The sequence below is a fragment of the Mytilus californianus genome, unplaced genomic scaffold, assembly GCF_021869535.1.
Source record: "Mytilus californianus isolate M0D057914Y unplaced genomic scaffold, xbMytCali1.0.p SCAF_2, whole genome shotgun sequence".
In the NCBI taxonomy this organism is placed as follows: domain Eukaryota; kingdom Metazoa; phylum Mollusca; class Bivalvia; order Mytilida; family Mytilidae; genus Mytilus; species Mytilus californianus.
Genome location: NW_026262668.1, coordinates 131,456,192 through 131,474,962, shown reverse-complemented (window position 1 = coordinate 131,474,962; position 18,771 = coordinate 131,456,192). Strand labels below are relative to the sequence as shown.

At 31.7% G+C, this 18,771-nt stretch overlaps 1 protein-coding gene across 1 annotated transcript in view; it reads left to right on the top strand.

The window, feature by feature from the left end:
- Nucleotides 1–18,771, top strand: part of LOC127731045 (26S proteasome regulatory subunit 8) — a 37,441-nt gene that overhangs the window by 889 nt on the left and 17,781 nt on the right. The window contains exons 2-12 of the mRNA XM_052239818.1: nucleotides 2,997–3,074; nucleotides 3,533–3,602; nucleotides 5,199–5,296; nucleotides 6,262–6,387; nucleotides 8,612–8,773; nucleotides 9,673–9,836; nucleotides 10,220–10,296; nucleotides 12,428–12,504; nucleotides 13,698–13,796; nucleotides 15,570–15,680; nucleotides 18,191–18,277. Coding sequence (XP_052095778.1) covers nucleotides 2,997–3,074; nucleotides 3,533–3,602; nucleotides 5,199–5,296; nucleotides 6,262–6,387; nucleotides 8,612–8,773; nucleotides 9,673–9,836; nucleotides 10,220–10,296; nucleotides 12,428–12,504; nucleotides 13,698–13,796; nucleotides 15,570–15,680; nucleotides 18,191–18,277 — 1,149 coding nt within the window. The remainder of the gene's footprint in view (nucleotides 1–2,996; nucleotides 3,075–3,532; nucleotides 3,603–5,198; nucleotides 5,297–6,261; nucleotides 6,388–8,611; nucleotides 8,774–9,672; nucleotides 9,837–10,219; nucleotides 10,297–12,427; nucleotides 12,505–13,697; nucleotides 13,797–15,569; nucleotides 15,681–18,190; nucleotides 18,278–18,771) is intronic.

Sequence of the window (18,771 nt, the reverse complement as noted above, 5' to 3'; positions counted from 1 at the left end):
CAGTTAATTGGGGCAATGTCTTTTTGTATCGGTTCCCAGACATAGCTCTTCAGAGATGATGTATTACTGCTAAAATAACGTTGAAACGCAGGATCACTGTGCTCATACTTCGCTTCCAACTCCATTACCTTTAGGTCAAACTCAACATCTTGAGAAGGGAGGAGACCATGTACGCAAAAACATCGTTGAGCACAGTGTTGTAATTTGGGTCTTTTTCGCCAATGACTTTCCGCAAATGTCTCTTAAAATGATATGTTTAGATTCTGATGAGCAGAATTTTTTCAGATCAAGAAGCTGTTCATCAGTATACACTACTACTGATGGGGGTTTGCCAGAGATCACAATTGTCGCAGCAGATGCTTGCAATTTTACAATTTTACAGCATATTCCACAAGGCCAGAATATCATTTGCCTTAGCAGTGGGTTTAACTTTTCTTTTCTTAGTGGCAGGCATGTTGAAACCCTTCCACGATCTTCCACCGTCAATTCAAGTGTGTTTAATAAAATACAAAACTTTGAAAAGTGTTCACCAAGCAGTTGCGAATATTAGACCTCGGGCATGTCGGGCACTGGTTTTTTTTAAATAACGAAATATACGTTTTGATTGAGGACAATATCGTTCATGAATCTTCTATATACTCTTGTTTATATTTACTAACTTACTTATATAGAATTTTGAAATCTAAAATGTAAAAGTGCAACAACACTATCTACACACTTTAGATGTAGCATCGTACATATCCCAATTTATATTAAGGACAAAACAAGCAATGACTATTTTTTTTTTTATTCAGGAAAACATTTATTGTCATAAAATATTATTATTTTATTCTCCCGTACGCTTTTTTTCTTCCCGGGCGCTTTTTCTTTTCCCCAGGCGCTTTTTCTTTTCCCGGGCGCTTTTTAGTAGGACCGTTCTTCTTTGATATATTAGTTAAACTCAGTAATGAGTACTCAATACTTGTGCGTTACGAAGGTGATTGTAATGTCTATTTACAATAAAAGATCAAAGATAAAAAAAAAAATTCAATCCTAATGTTTATAAATATCTGTGGTGACAAAATTTGTCCAATCATGGATTGATATATTTAAATTATGTTTTAACACAATTCAATTGCAATATGTTTCTTTTGACTGCAATGGTTTTCGAGTTGAAGTTTATAGAACCACCATCAATCTTGAACCTTATGGCACTTCTGATTTGTAATTGTAATATTCCACTTATTTGCATCATTCTCAAGTGATACATGTATTCTTTCTGTGCATTTTTTTGTTTTTTTTCACATGTTGATGTGATTCAGATTGTTCAAGTTTTCCTATTTGGTCACTAAAATCAACAATTGCTTCAAGTTTTAAATATGTTTCCTCTGATCTTTCACCATTCAACAGTGTTAATAATGGTGCAGTGTTGGTGTTTCGTGTCCCAAGTACTGGTGTTATATTTTGAAATGTTGTTTCTCTGTGCTGTTCATACAAGGGGCACTCTATGAGGAAGTGTTGTCCTGTTTCAATTCCTCCAAATCTAAACAGCTCCATTAAGGACTGACTTAGCTTATGTTTATAATGGTTTTGGTCCACATATCCTGTACTCAGTTGTGTCAAGTATGAAACAACTTGAGCACAGAATTGTATGTGAAATGTTATTATTTTACCACCATTTAAAACATTTTAAATAGGGGAAACTAACATTTAATGTTTGTAATCACAGAAGACAACAGAAGTTCGCATACACATAAAGGAAATGTTCAAACAAGCTCTGATAAAATTTCCTTATAAAAAATCTCTCTAATAGCACAGGAAGTGGTAAATATACTTAGTATGTCTTTCTCTAGATATTTAAATGCTCTTTGAGGTAATCTGTGTGCAATCTCTTTTTCCTGGAAAATTTCTATTCAACTTTATGTATATCATTGTATATAGCTATCGATAAATTAAATAAAAAGTTTTTCTTTGTTCTTGGAAATACTTTTTTATTCGAGAGTAATTTTAAATGTCCATCAAACCGTAAGTCTGTTTACAACCACCAGAAACTAGATCTGATTTTAACTGAGATTCATATACATTCATTTCTAAAAGATAAAAAGTGCATATACAATGAATTAAAAGTCACCATGAATTACATACGTGCACATTGTTTTTCTGCTTTTGCTTAACAGGATACATTACCATGATTCCAGTAAAGGAATTTGTTAGCCCTAATTCAGTGGTCATAAATATATTTTTGAAAGGAATGACAATACAAAACAAGAGACCATAGCCCTTACAGAGAAATGATGCCCTAGGTTATTGACTGAATCCCTGACCTTTTCAGGAGAACCTGTCATCTCATGACTAGCAGTTTTCAAATGTGAAATAAGTTCCTAGTTACTGGTTAACATACATGCATATGGTTAATAAAATCATTAATAAATCCTTTAAACAAACTAGTAAATTTTACTTTGTTTATGAGGACTATGCAAAAGTGCAAAATGATATAAAAGAAGAAGGAGAAGACAGGCGAAGGATACCAAAGGGAAATTCAAACTCATAAGTCAAAAATTGACAACGCCATGGCTAAAAAAGACGAACAGACAAACAACATAGAAAACCAAAGACTGAGCAACACAAACCCCACCAAAAACGGGGGTTGATCTCAGGTGCTCCGGAAGGAAGCAGATCCTGCTCCTCGTGTAGCAACCGTCGTGTTGCTTATGTAAGTACAAACACTAATTCAGTAGGTCACATTCGGGGGAAGGGGACAAGATTGTAGTTATGACATTTGATATTTACTACAATTAACTCCTACATCCAATTTCATCATCTGACAGGATCCTGATCAAGCTGATCAGTTTTAACATGTTTAGATTAGGAAAAATTTATAACCACTGGGAAAAATACAATGTATATCATTAGAATGAATTTCTTTGATACACAATTGTCATACAAAGCATTTATTTTTTGGTTTTAGTCTTGTACAAACTATTTAACTATCTGTAACATCTGTGAATTTGTTGCAGAAAATGGAAGTTGATGACAGTACAGTTAATCATGAAGGAATCAAACAGTATTACATTAGTAAAATTGAAGAATTACAGGTAACATATGTATTCACCAAAAGTCAGAAGTATTGAATACTGATAATGTTTACTTTTAACACATTTAAATTGTCAAAACAAGAAAATGACAACTGGTAAGAAACAAGGTTTAAGCTTATGAAGTCTTCTCCAATACAAATGTAAATTACTTATTTTTATGATTGCGCACACAAGATTTTATTACAGCAACACATATGTATTTTGCAGTTTTTGTAGAATAAATAGATTGTTCACTATTAATATGTACCTGTGTTTACCTGTAAAATGAATACTAGTCAATGTAATGGTAATGCACACAAATGCAATGTTCTGGGAAATATATATTATTTAAAAGTATTACTAAAAAAAAGATGACTGAATTAAAATCTTACAATGATTCATCTCTAACTCTTATATTGCTCATGCATATTCAAATTTATGTTAGGATGTATTTGGTTGGATTATATTATTCTTCACAGTTAGTAAATACAGAAAAGACACAGAATTTAAGAAGATTAGAGGCCCAAAGAAATGAATTAAATGCTAAAGGTATATATATATATTCCTGAAGATTATGAATGTCTACTGACTATTGTTTTTTATTTTTTGTTTATGTGTGTAAGTCTAAGTGTGCCAAGTTTGACACATCCTTCTTTATAACACTTGGGTAAATGTCCATCAGAGCATGTCATTACAATTACCTCTGATATTGCTTTTACTATATGTAATATAACAAACCAATAAATATTGATGTATGCAAATAACAAGAAAGAGATTTGATCCTAAAGAGTCTAGCTCATTGCCTGATATAGAGTAGAAACTGATCCTAAAGAGTCTAGCTCATTGTATGATATAGAGCAGACACTGATCCTAAAGAGTCTAGCTCATTGTCTGATATAGAGCAGACACTGATCCCAAAGAGTCTAGCTCATTGTCCGATATAGAGCAGAAACTGATCCTAAAGAGTCTAGCTCATTGTCTGATATAGAGCAGAAACTGATCCTAAAGAGTCTAGTTCATTGTCTGATATAGAGCAGAAACTGATCCTAAAGAGTCTAGCTCATTGTCTGATATAGAGCAGAAACTGATCATCTAAATTCCTTGTTCACTGATTTCATGGGAACTAATCCACATTTTCATGATAAGTTTCTGCAGTTATAAGGTTCATGTTTCATATTAATAGTAGAAGTGTGTTTGATGTGGGATGATCTGTATTTGTGTATCTGTGCTTTGACATCTGCTTAAATATCACATATAAGAAAATGGAAATTAATGATTTATAAAAGTGGTAAACATTAGAATATATTCATTTTGAGAAATTACTTGTTCCTTATTATACCCAACCTTAAGAAGTAACGGGGATATTTAGTTTTTGACGAATCATTCTATCTATCTGTCTGTATTGGTTTTCATATGATAAATCCCAACCTTACTTGGATATATATAGTCTCAAAAAATGAGAGGAAGATCCCTGTTGATTCTCAGCTTTTTGAGCTCACAACATCTAGGGTTGAGGTCAGAGTTGCTCAAAATAGTCTGAAATTAGTTCCCAGATTTTATTTCATTTACATAACATTTGGACCAAATTTCATTATACAAAGTATAGTAACATATGAGGGGACATGTTTAGCTCTTTACATCCCAGATCAAACTAAGTAGAAATCGAGTTATAGGAACAATGACAAAACATTAACAGTGAGATCTCTAACAACTATCAACAAAAATGTATAGTAAGTCAATGCATATTAAAGTAAAGGAAGGCGTTTGATGGTCATAATTACCCTTTTTTTGGAATAAAAATTTTATTATACTTCTAAGCTATTGCTTACTAGAAATAAGGGTTGTAAGTTTGCTGTCTTAATTAGTTGTCATTTAAATCCTGCACTTAAACAACTCAGTTCTGCTTGAAGAAAGAAGTGATTCAGCAATGATATAATTTATTCAAATAACAAAGTCATCTATTCACATCAAAGAAGCAGATTTATGGATGTGAATGAGTTACCTAAGGGGACCAACATGATCCTTCCACAGAAATAAAAAAACAAATGCGATACAGTATATTGAGCTCACAATATCAATGAATCCTATCTTATGAATTCTTATGTTTCAAAAATTAAAAATCATTTTAACATTTTTTTGCTTTAGTTCGAATGTTGAGAGAAGAATTACAACTTCTACAAGAGCAAGGATCCTATGTTGGTGAAGTGGTTAAAGCAATGGACAAGAAAAAAGTTTTAGTTAAGGTATAACATGTTGAATTAGATATCAGATGATAGTTATCTACATTATACAATGACAGTAACCACCAGGCCATACGGTTGCCTATAATTGCTTACATCCACTTCATTTGAACTTTGGTGAATAGTTGTCTCATTGGCAATCATACCACATCTTATTTTTATATTATGACAAAACTGGAAAAAAATTGTGATAGCATTTTCTGCGATGCCAGTATTGTTTTAATGTATAATTAGTCACAAGGCCTAAAAAAAATATTTGGTTTCCTGCCTCCAACCATTATAAAATAGGGTCGGTTGGGATTTATTTTAGTTAAATAATTTGGCTCTCAATGCTTTTTCTTGAATAATTTTTTAGAAAGGCAATAAAATATTTTAGGGTTGGAGATCAAACTTAGTCGGGAGGCAGGAAACAAGCATATATTTTTTTTGGCCTAGTAGTCTAGGAACACTTGTCATTCAGTTATTGTCTTATGTAAAATTGATATGGAATAAATAGCAATTCAATATTTTTTCTTTATCAAAGAATTGTAATTAAACTGACAAATTGATGATAAGAGATTGTTGCTATTAAGAATTATTGATAATTTTTTTTTGTGATGAACACATTTCTCATACACCTAGGAGATCTAAAGTAATTTGGCATGAGAATTAATACTTTTTATTTCAAATAATATACCAGTCATAATCATACTACATTGAACAAATCAATGTTGTTAAAACTCGAATTGCTCTCTAATGATCATTTGTCTGTTAACTGGTGCAACAAAAAAGACAATTTGGGAAGTTTGAGTACTTTCAAATGAAAGTCAATTTTGTGTAATTAAGCAAACATGTTTACATTTTAATTATTTGAAGGTAGCTATATAGAAACTTGTTGAATAATTCCATTGGGCAATGATAGCCATTACGATATATTACATCAGTCATAAAGAAGTAAACAATGCCATTTAAACCATCTTTATTTTCAGGTGCATCCAGAAGGAAAGTTTGTGGTAGACTTAGACAAAAATATAGATATCAATGATGTAACACCAAACTGTAGAGTGGCACTGAGAAATGACAGTTATGCTCTTCATAAAATATTACCTAATAAGGTCAGTCTTATTCTTCACCAAACAAAATTTCATATAACACTATACTGCTATTAACATAAAGTCACTGGCAAAGCAATGTTTAGCTTACTTGGCCCAAGGGCTTCCGTCGTAGTTGTCCGTAGATAATAGATAAATAGACCACTTAAACAAACCAAAATGATCAGCACGACAAGATCTACAAATAAGTCAATATGGCCAAAATCGTCAGTCAACTCCTTAATGGAGTTCTTGCTCTTTAATAACAATTTTTACCAAATTTTGGGGTTTTGTCTCTTATATTGAAAATTATCAATAAACTCACCATATATACCAGGATTAAAATTTGTGTATGTCAGACACATGTTTTGTCTACAAACGACTTATCAGTGATGCTTGAATAACAAAAGTTAAAAAGGCCAAAAAAAGTATAAAAGATGGACAAAAATCATCAGCAAGACAAGATCTACAAAATCTAATTTTGCCGAAATCGTTAAAAGACCCTTTATAAGATTGATTGTTCTTAAATGACTGTTTTTATGCCCCGCCGTAGCGGAAGGGGTCATTAAGTTTTACCCTTTGTCCGACTGTACGTCCCAAAAATTGGTTTCTGTTCTCTAACTTTAGTTTGCCTCAACCAAATGTTATGAATCTTATACACAATGCTTATTACCACAAAACACAGATCAAGTTTGAATTTTGGTGGTGTTACTTTTACAGTTCTAGAGTTATGCCCCTTTACAAAAAGAAAAAATGGTGAATTTTTCGTTTCCGTTCACTTACTTTAGTTTGCTTAACCAAATGTTATGAAACTTATACACAATGCTTATTACCACATGACACAGATCAAGTTAGAAATTTGGTGGCCTCACTTTTACCGTTCTAGAGTTATGCCCCTTTATAAATGGAAAAATTGCTGAATTTTTAGTTTCTGTTCTCTTACTTTAGTTTGCCTCAAGCAAATGTAATGAATCTTATACACAATGCTTTATACCACAAAACTCAGATCAAGATTGAATTTTGGTGGTGTCACTTTTACCGTTCTAGAGTTATGCCCCTTTACAAATGGAAAAATTAGTGAATTTTTAGTTTCCGTTCTCTAACTTTAGTTTGCTTCAACCAAATGTTATGAGACTTATACACAATGCTTATTACCACATAACACAGATCAAGTTTTAATTTTGGTGGTGTCACTTTTACTGTTTAGAGTTATGCCCCTTTACTAATGGAAAAATTGCTGAATTTTTCGTTTCCGTTCTCTAACTTAAGTTTTCCTCAACCAAATGTTATGAAACTAATACACAATACTTATTACCACAAAACTCAGATCAAGTACAAATTTGGGTAGCGTCACTTTTACCGTTCTTCAGTTATGTCCCTTTATAACTTTATATGATATGCAAGGGAGGGCATCATCTGTGTCCCATTGACACATTCCCCATTTATTTTTTTTGTGACAGAAATAAAACTTCTTCAAGAAAACATTTTATTGCCTGTAAGACATATAAAATTCCAAATATATTCAAAGCATATATAGCATGTGACTTGATTAGATGAGGTCTGCCATAACATTCCATAGATGATGGTCAGATAATGTGGAAATAAGTATGCACAATCACAGTAACCTTTCTGGGATTATTTTTTTTGTGTAGTATGTCACATGTAAAAATTATCTTAATAATGCTATAAATATTGAAAAAATCTACACTTCAGCTCTGTGTATGAAATGTTATACATTCAGTTTCACTCCATGCAGTTATTTATTCAAAGAAAATTACAAAATTTACATAATTTATTATAAAGTTAATGTCACATTAGACCATGGTTATTTTTTTTATATATAACATCTAGATTGGAACATGCTATGCCATCCTTAAATAGGCAGATGTTTCAATATCCATTAGATGATTGAAATTTAATCACAAGTCGTTATTTCTCCATTGTCTACAGATTAATATGTAGTAAGTTTAATGATGGTAGGTTACAGATGTTAAGAGTTTTATTATATGTCATTTGTATATGATTTCTCCATCATTTATCAGTTCATCCATCCGTCATATCACTGATGATAGGAAAAGTTCCAAATTCCCCAAACAAGTTACTTGGAATATTAATGACATGTTACATATGTTATAACTCCTTTGTTATAGGTTGATCCATTAGTAAGTTTGATGATGGTGGAGAAAGTTCCAGATTCCACAAACCAGTTGCTTGGAATTTAATGACATGTTATACTCCTTTGTTATAGGTTGATCCATTAGTGAGTTTGATGATGGTGGAGAAAGTTCCAGATTCCACATATGAGATGGTTGGAGGATTAGATAAACAGATTAAAGAGATCAAAGAAGTTATAGAATTGCCTGTTAAACATCCAGAACTATTTGAGGCATTAGGAATAGCACAGCCAAAGGTATGATAGCAGGAGTAATCACAAAGATACAATTTACACAGAAAAAGAATAAGATCGATGCAAATATAGAACTATTCAAATGTTTGCACTCCGTCTGTCTGTCCATCTGTCAGTCCGGCAAATCAGTTTTCCAAACTTTTTTTCTTCGTGCTTGAAGATATTGATTTGATATTTGGTTTATTGATTTATCATGACAAGTTACAGGTCAAGTTCAATTTCACGATTTTAGCTTTTCTCTTTGTTCAGTTAAAGCCCTTTCCCTAGAATTAAATTTTTGATGAAATACTTATTAATTAGTAGATTTCTGTTCAAAGGGAAATAACTCATTTTTTAAAAGACAAAATGACATTTTGGATTTTTTTCCTTTTCTTTGGAAAATGGTTTGAAGAATTTAGTGGTAGGTTTGTTTGTCATTCTTGAAGATATTGATTTAATAATTAGTGTATAGTTTTATCATGACAAGTTACAGATCAAGTTGGAATTTTGTTCCAGTCTGATAATTTTGTGCAGAGTTATAGTCTTTGGACATAGAAAATTCACTTAAATAATCAGTTTTCAACAGTTTTTTTTGTCATGCTTGAAGATTTTGACTTGATATTTTTATATAGTTTACACCATGACAAGTTATAGATCAAGTTAGAATTTCTTTCCATTACAATGAATTTGTAACGGTAGGGAACTATGTATTGCCATGCAATACTCACAGAATGCTTGTTTAAAATCATATATATACTCAGTTGTTTCAATAAACCACACAGTTACAATCCAAGTGGAGAAAATTGTAAAGTAAGTTAATTATTTTTTTGGCTGACCATTTATATGACCTTTAGAAAGGAAACGCATACTAGCTAGAGTTGTAGACTACCATACAGAATGTTTTTTATCATCCTCTATTTCAGGGTGTCCTTTTATATGGACCTCCAGGTACAGGAAAGACATTACTGGCTAGAGCTGTAGCCCATCATACAGAATGTACCTTTATCAGAGTCTCAGGGTCTGAATTGGTTCAGAAGTTTATTGGTGAAGGATCCAGAATGGTTAGAGAGTTATTTGTTATGGCAAGGTAGGAATAAAATAAAAATTATTTTGAAGATTTGTGATGATTTGAAAATAGAATGTTTAGAGGTAAATTAAGAGGAAATATTTTTGTTTGGACAAAATGTAAAAAATAAAAATAAATTGGAGAATTTTTTCTATGAAAAAGTCAAATCTCATTTGTTTGACAAAGTGCAATAATAAGTTTTTCAGTAATGCAAACATGTCTTGGAAGAAAGAAGTTTCCATAAAAAAAACATTTAACAATGAATGCAGAGTTATCAGGGCTTCAACATTAACACTTGGGAAAAATTGATAGCAAATCAAAATTAAAAATGAACTTCTTGATTTAAAAAATCTTCCACTGGAAATCTCTGATAATTATTTAAACATAAATATCTGATGTTGTAGAGAGCATGCTCCTTCAATTATTTTCATGGATGAAATTGATTCGATTGGATCATCACGTCTGGAGGGAGGATCTGGTGGTAAGTTCACAGTTCATACATATATTTGATATTATAGTGGTACAGTGTCCTGTTTGTCATACACTTTCAAAACAGTAAATACATAAAAGTGAATAGTGGTCTGCATGGAGGTCATCAATGCGTCCCTAAAATAAGTACACACAGTAATTTACAATTGGTATACAATTTTTGGATTTGTAAAGTGTTATCTCCCTTAGATAAAACTTGAAAATGTGAAATAACAAGTTATATTTTTCAAGATATTTCTGCATTATATGGGTGAATTAAGACTTATTCATTCACACTTTAAGGGAATTGCAGATGAATTGTTGTTCTGTTGATTGGTTTTATTTGTTTGAATATTTTCAATTTCTCAATTTGGTATAACATAACTTAAGGAAAGATAGATGGTTACCTTTTTCAAGGTGCCTCCCTAGAATACTCTGTGTGATATTTTGGGGCAGCCTGTATAAAATATCTTCAGTTTTTATACGACCGCAAAAAAATTTTGTGGTCGTATATTGGTATGACGTTGGCGGCGTCGTCGTCGTTGTCCGAAGACACATTGGTTTTCGCACTTTAACTTTAGTTTAAGTGAATGGATCTCTATGAAATTTTACCATAAGGTTCAATACCACAAAAGGAAGGTTGGGATTGATTTTGGGGGTTATGGTACCAACAGTTAAGGAATAAGGGGCCAAAAATAAGCATTTTTGTAACTTCCAGCCATAACTTGTGTGTTAGTGTATGGATCTCTCTGACATTGTACCACAAGGTTCCATATCACAAAGGGAATGTTTGGATTGATTTTGGGGGTAATTGCCTCAAAATTTTAGGAATTAGGGGCTAAAAAAGGGGCAAAAAACAAGCATTTTTCTAGTTTCATGACATTAACTTGTGTGTAAGTCTATGGATCTTTCTGAAATTGTACTACAAGGTTCCATATCACAAAGGGAAAGCTGGAATTGAGTTTGGGGGTAATTGCCCAAAACGTTTAGGAATAAGGGGCCAAAAATAAGCATTTTTCTAGTTTCCAGACAATAACTTGTGTTCAAGTGTATGGATCTCTCTGAAATTGTACTGCAAGGTTCCATATCATAAAGGGAATGTTTGGATTGATTTTGGGGGTAATTGCCTCAAAATTTTAGGAATTAGGGGCCAAAAAAGGGGCAAAAAACAAGCATTTTTCTAGTTTCATGACAATAACTTGTGTGTAAGTCTATGGATCTTTCTGAAATTGTACTACACGGTTCCATATCACAAAGGGAAAACTGGAATTGAGTTTGAGGGTAATTGCCCAAAACGTTTAAGAATAAGGGGCCAAAAAGGGGCCAAAAATAAGCATTTTTCTAGTTTCCAGACAATAACTTGTTTTCAAGTGTATGGATCTCTCTGAAATTATACTGCAAGGTACCATACCACAAAAGGGAAGGCTGGGATTGATTTTGGGGGTAATTGCCTCAAAATTGTAGGAATTAGGGGCCAAAAAGGGGAAAAAACAAGCATTTTTCTAGTTTCAGGACAATAACTTGTGTGTATTTGAATGGATCTTTATGAAATTGTACTATAAGGTTCCATATCACAAAGGGAAAGCTGGGTTTGAGTTTTGGGGTAATTGGCCTAAATGTTCAGGAATATGGGGCCAAAAAGGGGCCAAAAAACAAGCATTTTTCTAGTTTCCAGACAATAACTTGTGTTCAAGTGTTTGGATCTCTATGAAATTGTACAGCAAGGTACCATACCACAAAGGGAAGGCTGGGATTGAGTTTGGGGGTGATGAATCATAATGGGATTCAAAAAATTTAGGGGGGGATTTTTTTTCCCTTTTTTTTTCTTTAAAATTTTCCATTTTAAATTGGTTATTTCTGATTTATATATAAAAGCAAATAATGATGATATGGTTTGAATAGGTAAATTAAAATTTTTTAAGTTCTTAGACCACATTCATTCTGTGTCAGAAACCTATGCTGTGTCAAATATTTAATCACAATCCAAATTCAGTGCTGTATCAAGCTTGAATGCTGTGTCCATACTTGCCCCAACTGTTAAGGGTTTGACCTCTGCGGTCGTATCAAGCTGCGCCCAGCGGGGCATTTTAAGTAGTTTCTTATTATACCAAATAATTACAACTTATTTTCTTGATATCTTGTAGGAGACAGTGAAGTACAGAGAACTATGTTAGAATTATTGAATCAGTTAGATGGATTTGAACCAAAACAAAATATCAAGGTAAATTCATGAATCCTGTTTTGTACACATGTGTTCTTTTTGTCAAGCTAGAAATTCAATGGTCTAGGATCTGTCGCTTCAGCTTCAAAGGGCACAATATTATTTTTGGGTGATGTTCTATCAGTGTAATTATGTTCTGACTGGACTGTTGAAATATATTTTGTAACATCCATTCAGCAAATAACTTGAGTAAATACTTATATGAACCTATTGTGTCCTTGACTTGCATTTCTATATCAGTATAGTCAACTACTGGTATAGTAAAATCAAAATAGAATGGTTTTATTTAAGAGGTGTTTTATGCCCCAGCCGTAGCCGAGGGGGCATTAAGGTTTACCCTTGTCCGTCTGTACGTCAGTCCATCTGTACTTCTGTACGTCCCAAATTGGTTTCCGTTCTCTAACTTAAGTTTCCCTTGACCAAATGTTATGAAACTTATACACAAAGCTTATTACCACTAAACACACATCAAGTTCGAATTTTGGTGGCGTCACTTTTATCGTTCCTGAGTTATGCCCCTTTATAAATGGAAAAATTGCTGAATTTTTCATTTCTGTTCTCTAACTTAAGTTTTCCTCAACTAAATGTTATGAAACTTATACACAATGATTATTACCATAAAACACAGATCAAGTTCAAATTTGGGTGGCATCATTTTTACAGTTCTCTAGTTATGTCACTTTATAACGTTTTATGCAAGCAGGGGCATCATCTGTGTCCCATGGACACATTCTCCATTTATTTTTTGTTGTTTTTATTCAAATATGATGCTATTACATAAAATTTATTTGTTAGCATTCTCCAAATTCTTTTCAAATTAAGTGTAACAATTTTGTAATTTAAAGTTTTGAATGATGACAATTGTGATGACCTAAGATATTGTAAGTCTCAGTTTTGATTGACTTAAACTATTATTGTTTTTTTTCTGTTTATTTATTTATATATTATGCATACACACAGAATCCTGTTACTAAAATAGGTCAGCTTTGACAGGGATTTTAAGTTGATTTTCATAATTTTGTATAACTTAAAATTTTAAGAATATGGTAAGAGTACCAAAAATTGTTTTGAAAAAAATTTATTATCATTCATTTTCTCGTTAACAAGTAACACCTGAATAGCATATAAATTGCAAATAATGTATTATTTATTTCAATAGTTATTAATTCAAAAAAATTCATTTACTTTTTTAGGTTATAATGGCAACAAACAGAATAGATATATTAGATTCAGCTTTATTACGACCTGGAAGAATTGACAGAAAAATAGAATTTCCCCCACCAAATGAAGAAGTAAGAACTAATTTTATCAAACACAACATTGTTTATTCTTACATAGAATAGCTTGTCCACCAAGTGAAATCAGAAAAAAAAATTACACACACAAATTGACTGGCTACTGATTGGTGAAAATGCATTTTTGTCGAGCATGTGAAATTTATTTCGTGCAAGCCAGACATAGCGATCCTAGATTCTGTCGTTGGCAGCATCAACATTTAGGTTCAGCCTGTGGTTAAATTTTTTATGGACATCAATAACTTTGTCAAACCAACATGGAATTTTATGAAATTTGGACAGAATCAAATTGACAATGGAAATGAGGAATGTGTCAAAGAGACACCAACCCGACCAAAGAGCAGAAAACAGACGAAAGGCCACCAATGGGTCTTCAACACAGGGAGAAAATCCCGCACCTGGAGGTGAGCTTCAGCTGGCCCCTAAACAAAAATGTGTACTAGTTCAGTGAAAATGGACGTCACACTAAGCTTGTTTATCATGTTTATGACAAAAACACAGTATCCAGGGCAAAATTTTGAAAATATTTATTTTCATTTTTCCGTATTTTACTAATAAATGGACTTAAAATTGAGAATGGAAATGGGGAATATGTCAAAGAGACAACAACCTGACCAAAGAGCAGATAACAGCCAAAGGCCACCAATGGGTATTCAACTCAGCGAGAAAATCCCGCACCCGAAGGTGGTCCTCAGCTGGCCCCTTAATAAAATTGTATACTGGTTCTGTGAAAATGGACGTCACACTAAACTTCAAAACATATAAAGGAACTAGAATTAAAAAAACATACAAGACTAACAAAGGCCAGAGGCTCCTGGCTTGGGACAAGCGCAAAAATGTGGCGGGGTTAAACATGTTTTGTGAGATCTCAACCCTCCCCCTATACCTCTAGCCAATGTAGAATAAAGAAACACATAGCAATACGCACAGTAAAATTCAGTTTAAAAGAAGTCAGAGTCTGATGTCAGAATAGGTAAAAAAAGAAACTAAGCAAAATGACAATGATACATAAATTAACAAAGGACTACTAGCAGTTACTGACATGCCAGCTCCAGACCTCAATTAAACTGATTGAAAGATTATGTCTTCATCATATGACAATAGTTTTTTTTTACAGTTAACATCAGATTTTGTCTGAGGTTAAAGTTTTTCAGTCATCAATAACTTAGTCAAAACTTCATGGAAATTTCTGAAATTTGGACAGAAGCTTGTTTATGACCAAAATATAGTATCCAGAGCAAAATTTTGGAAATATTTATTTTCATTTTTCTGATTTTACTGATAAATGGACTTAGTTTTTTTTACAGTTAACAAGTATTTACAGTCTTGGGTTAAAGTTTGTTACACACCAATTACATTGTCAAACCTTCATAGAGTTTTATGAAACTTTGACAGTAGCTTTTTAATGATTAAGAGATAATGTATGAAGCAAACCTTTGAAAATAATTTTTTTTCATTTTTAGTATTTTTCTGATAGATGGACTTCATTTTTTACAGTTATCATTTACAGAGAGTCAGGGATTAATTTTCTTTTACATGAAAAATTTGTAAACCTTCATGGATTGTTATGAAACTTGGTTTTTAATGATTTGTTGTCTTTACACTTCAACACAGATTCTTAAAGATTATTCAATTCTATACTTACTTTTCAAATTGAGAAATAGGTAAAGAGTTGCTAATGCTATAGAAGATTTATTTGGAAGTGTGTACAAAAGAATACTTTGTAATAAAAACCCAAATTCAATTATTAAATGCTTGTTTTCATTTCAGGCCAGAGCAGATATCTTGAAAATTCACTCTAGAAAAATGAATTTAACTAGAGGAATAAATCTCAGAAAAATAGCTGAAATGATGCCTGGAGCTTCTGGTGCTGAGGTCAAGGTAGGCATAGAATAAATAAATATAGGACAGAAGTCACACAATATAAAAGTCACAATTCAGTTTAAACATTCTGTAGAGAGAAGTACAAATTGTGAAATGTATAAGATGCATGTTTACAGATATCGCAAACATATTGAAATATCGGACTTTGAATTACCCTTTTTCTCAAAATCTGTCTTACAAATTTTCTTTTTAATCATATGTTAATGCCATTAAAATTCTGTTTTAATGATATAAAGATTAAAGGGAGGGTCACATAATTCTTTTTTTTTAATACAAATCATTCAAGTGTATCTGAAACATCTAAAATGTTGAAAAGTAAGATTTCTTAGTAAAATGCAGTCACAGCATCACACTTACTTTTGACATTTCTGGGCTTTGTATTAACAAGCTGTGCAGATTATTCAACTATTCATACCATAAAAACTAATTCATTGACACCATGTCAAATTAGTAGGATAGGATATCCTAAACTTTTTACTATATTTACATTTATTGGCAATTTGTTCATTCTCCTTTGATCCTACTGTCTGATATTTTTAAGATTAAGGGCAGGATGTGATACTTGAAAATATTAGGCAAAATTTTTTTCGTAACAATGCAGCAACATCATGTTTTCATGTCAATCCCTGTCAATTTATCATTAAAATACCTGTGACTTCATTCATACAACCAACCAACATTCACAGAGTTTTGTATGTGTTAATATATATTTACTAACTACTAAGTTTTTTATGTAATTTAATATTGTAAACTAAAAAAATATATATTTAAGAATATTTGCTGATACAAAGAAAAGCATTTTATTTTTTTTATACTGACTTCATCAGCTCGAATAACAGCTTGCAAAGTATTAAAGTTACATACATAATTTTTTCAATGTTCTTGTGCAGTTAATCATGTTCGTGTTTCATGCAAAATTTCATATAATTCTGTGGAATCACTCATTTACGTACTTGTTACCTTAATTGAACTGTTAATATATCAATAGTCTGATTACAATTTGATAAATCTTGATAAAACAATGGTAATGAACAATTTCCTAAACTGTAAAATGAAGTTGTCTTGAAGTGAAAATTCATTTCAAGAATATTTTCATATTTGGAAAATTTTGTAAACTTATTTATTGTGCCATATTGACCTATCACTCTTGTAGCTGTCTATTAAGCAGCATATGTTTGTCTCTTTTTGACAACAGTAACAACTTAAAGACATCTAGAGGGCAACAAACAGTCTTCAACACTAGACAGTTGTCTACACAATATGTGGAGCTCTATATTGTTTGCTATCTATAATAGTTATGAATAGATTTAACAGAAAGAAAGATCTGTTATTTATACCTGAGTTTCCAGTTAATGTGTTGAAGTTTAATGACCTATGTTGATAAAAAAAAACATGTGAAAAGTACAATATTAACTTTACTTCTAGAACACACTTTTATTTCTCCAACACCACATAGTTATGGTTCCTGTGGTGAACATACTGGCAAACCCCATCTAACTAGAACTAGCAGTGATGCAATGATATCCCTGTCTGTATGAGAAATTAAAGTTCTGGTATATTATAATCATGTGATATCAGTGGAAGATATACACCTAAACGATTCAATTAACAAGATCAAATTAAGTTTGATTTCAATATTTCAAGTTAATGTTTCTATCTGTTGGAAACATATGGACATTTGATAATACACAGAATAATGTGGAGAAGTTTGACTTTGTATATAGATAGGTTGAAGGTACAAACCAATCGGTACTAGGTTATTTACAGTACATATTGTAAATAGGTAGGTTGTAGGTACAAACCAATCAGTACTAGGTTATTTACAGTACATATTTTCAAATTTCTTTTAAACTGAATGAAATCATAGTAAGTGTGTGAAAATTGCACAGATTAATGCTTTGAATAGTGTAGATGAGTTTAATATGATATTTCTATAAATGGCAATTATCTTAAAGCTGTTAATGTTTGGAATTATACAAAATAAAATGTCTTTTTCACTTAAAAGAACTTTTATGGAAAATATTCATTATAGAATTTAACATTGTGGACTAATTTTCGAATATTTTCACATTTGTCCATTTTAGCTTTTTCCAGAGAAGGCTTTATTAGTAATATGATTCCAGCAGTATTTAAATCTATTTTCAAAAATAACAAAACACTCCAAGGAAAATTCTAGTCTGCATTACAAGAAATCTAATTCTCCTGTCTGGAATTACTTTAATCTATTTTATGTTTATTGTCTAGGACAGCTTAATGAAGAAAAGGTTTCTAACAATATCTAATTTTCTTAACTTCATTTCTTCAGAGAAACTTTACCACACACAGATGTTTATAAAAACAGATTGATAAAGCTTTAAGCTTTTTAAAATTCAAAATGCCTTCATTAAACAATTTATGAGGTTCTGTATACATTTTTTTTAAAGTAAATATAGAAATGATCTTGAATGAAAAACAGACATTATGCTTAAAACCTTGAAAATTGATGAAATATATTGATGATGTTGTAGGGAGTGTGTACAGAAGCTGGAATGTATGCTTTGAGAGAAAGAAGAGTACATGTCACACAAGAAGATTTTGAATTAGCTGTAGCTAAGGTTTGTCATTTGAGAATTATACTGATGATTATTGACAGGTTTTTACACTATTATATTGGTATTATTGCAGCATTGATACCAATTATTATTGGAGTTAAATTGATGTTTGTTCCCCAAACAAGAAAATTGTCAAACTTTTGGAGAAAATATTGATTCTTTCTACAGATTGGCTAGTATTACTTTCACAACTAAGCTTTAATTTAAGTTTTTACCTTATTGGAATCAGTTAATCATCAACTTGTCGATTAAAATGATTTTTGTATCCCATCTGACAGAGATTTAAGTCCCAATATGCCTAAGAATCAGACAGTGGTGAAATCATGACAAACAAAAACCCACTCAGCTTTACATTTATTTAAGTTCAGAATGTATATATATAATGATGCATGAATATAACATTCGTTTCCTTTCCCTGTTCTGGTAATTAAAAAAATAACTTGGTAGAAATGCACCAGAAATTAATAACTAAGGGGAGATAACTCCGTAATTTGCTA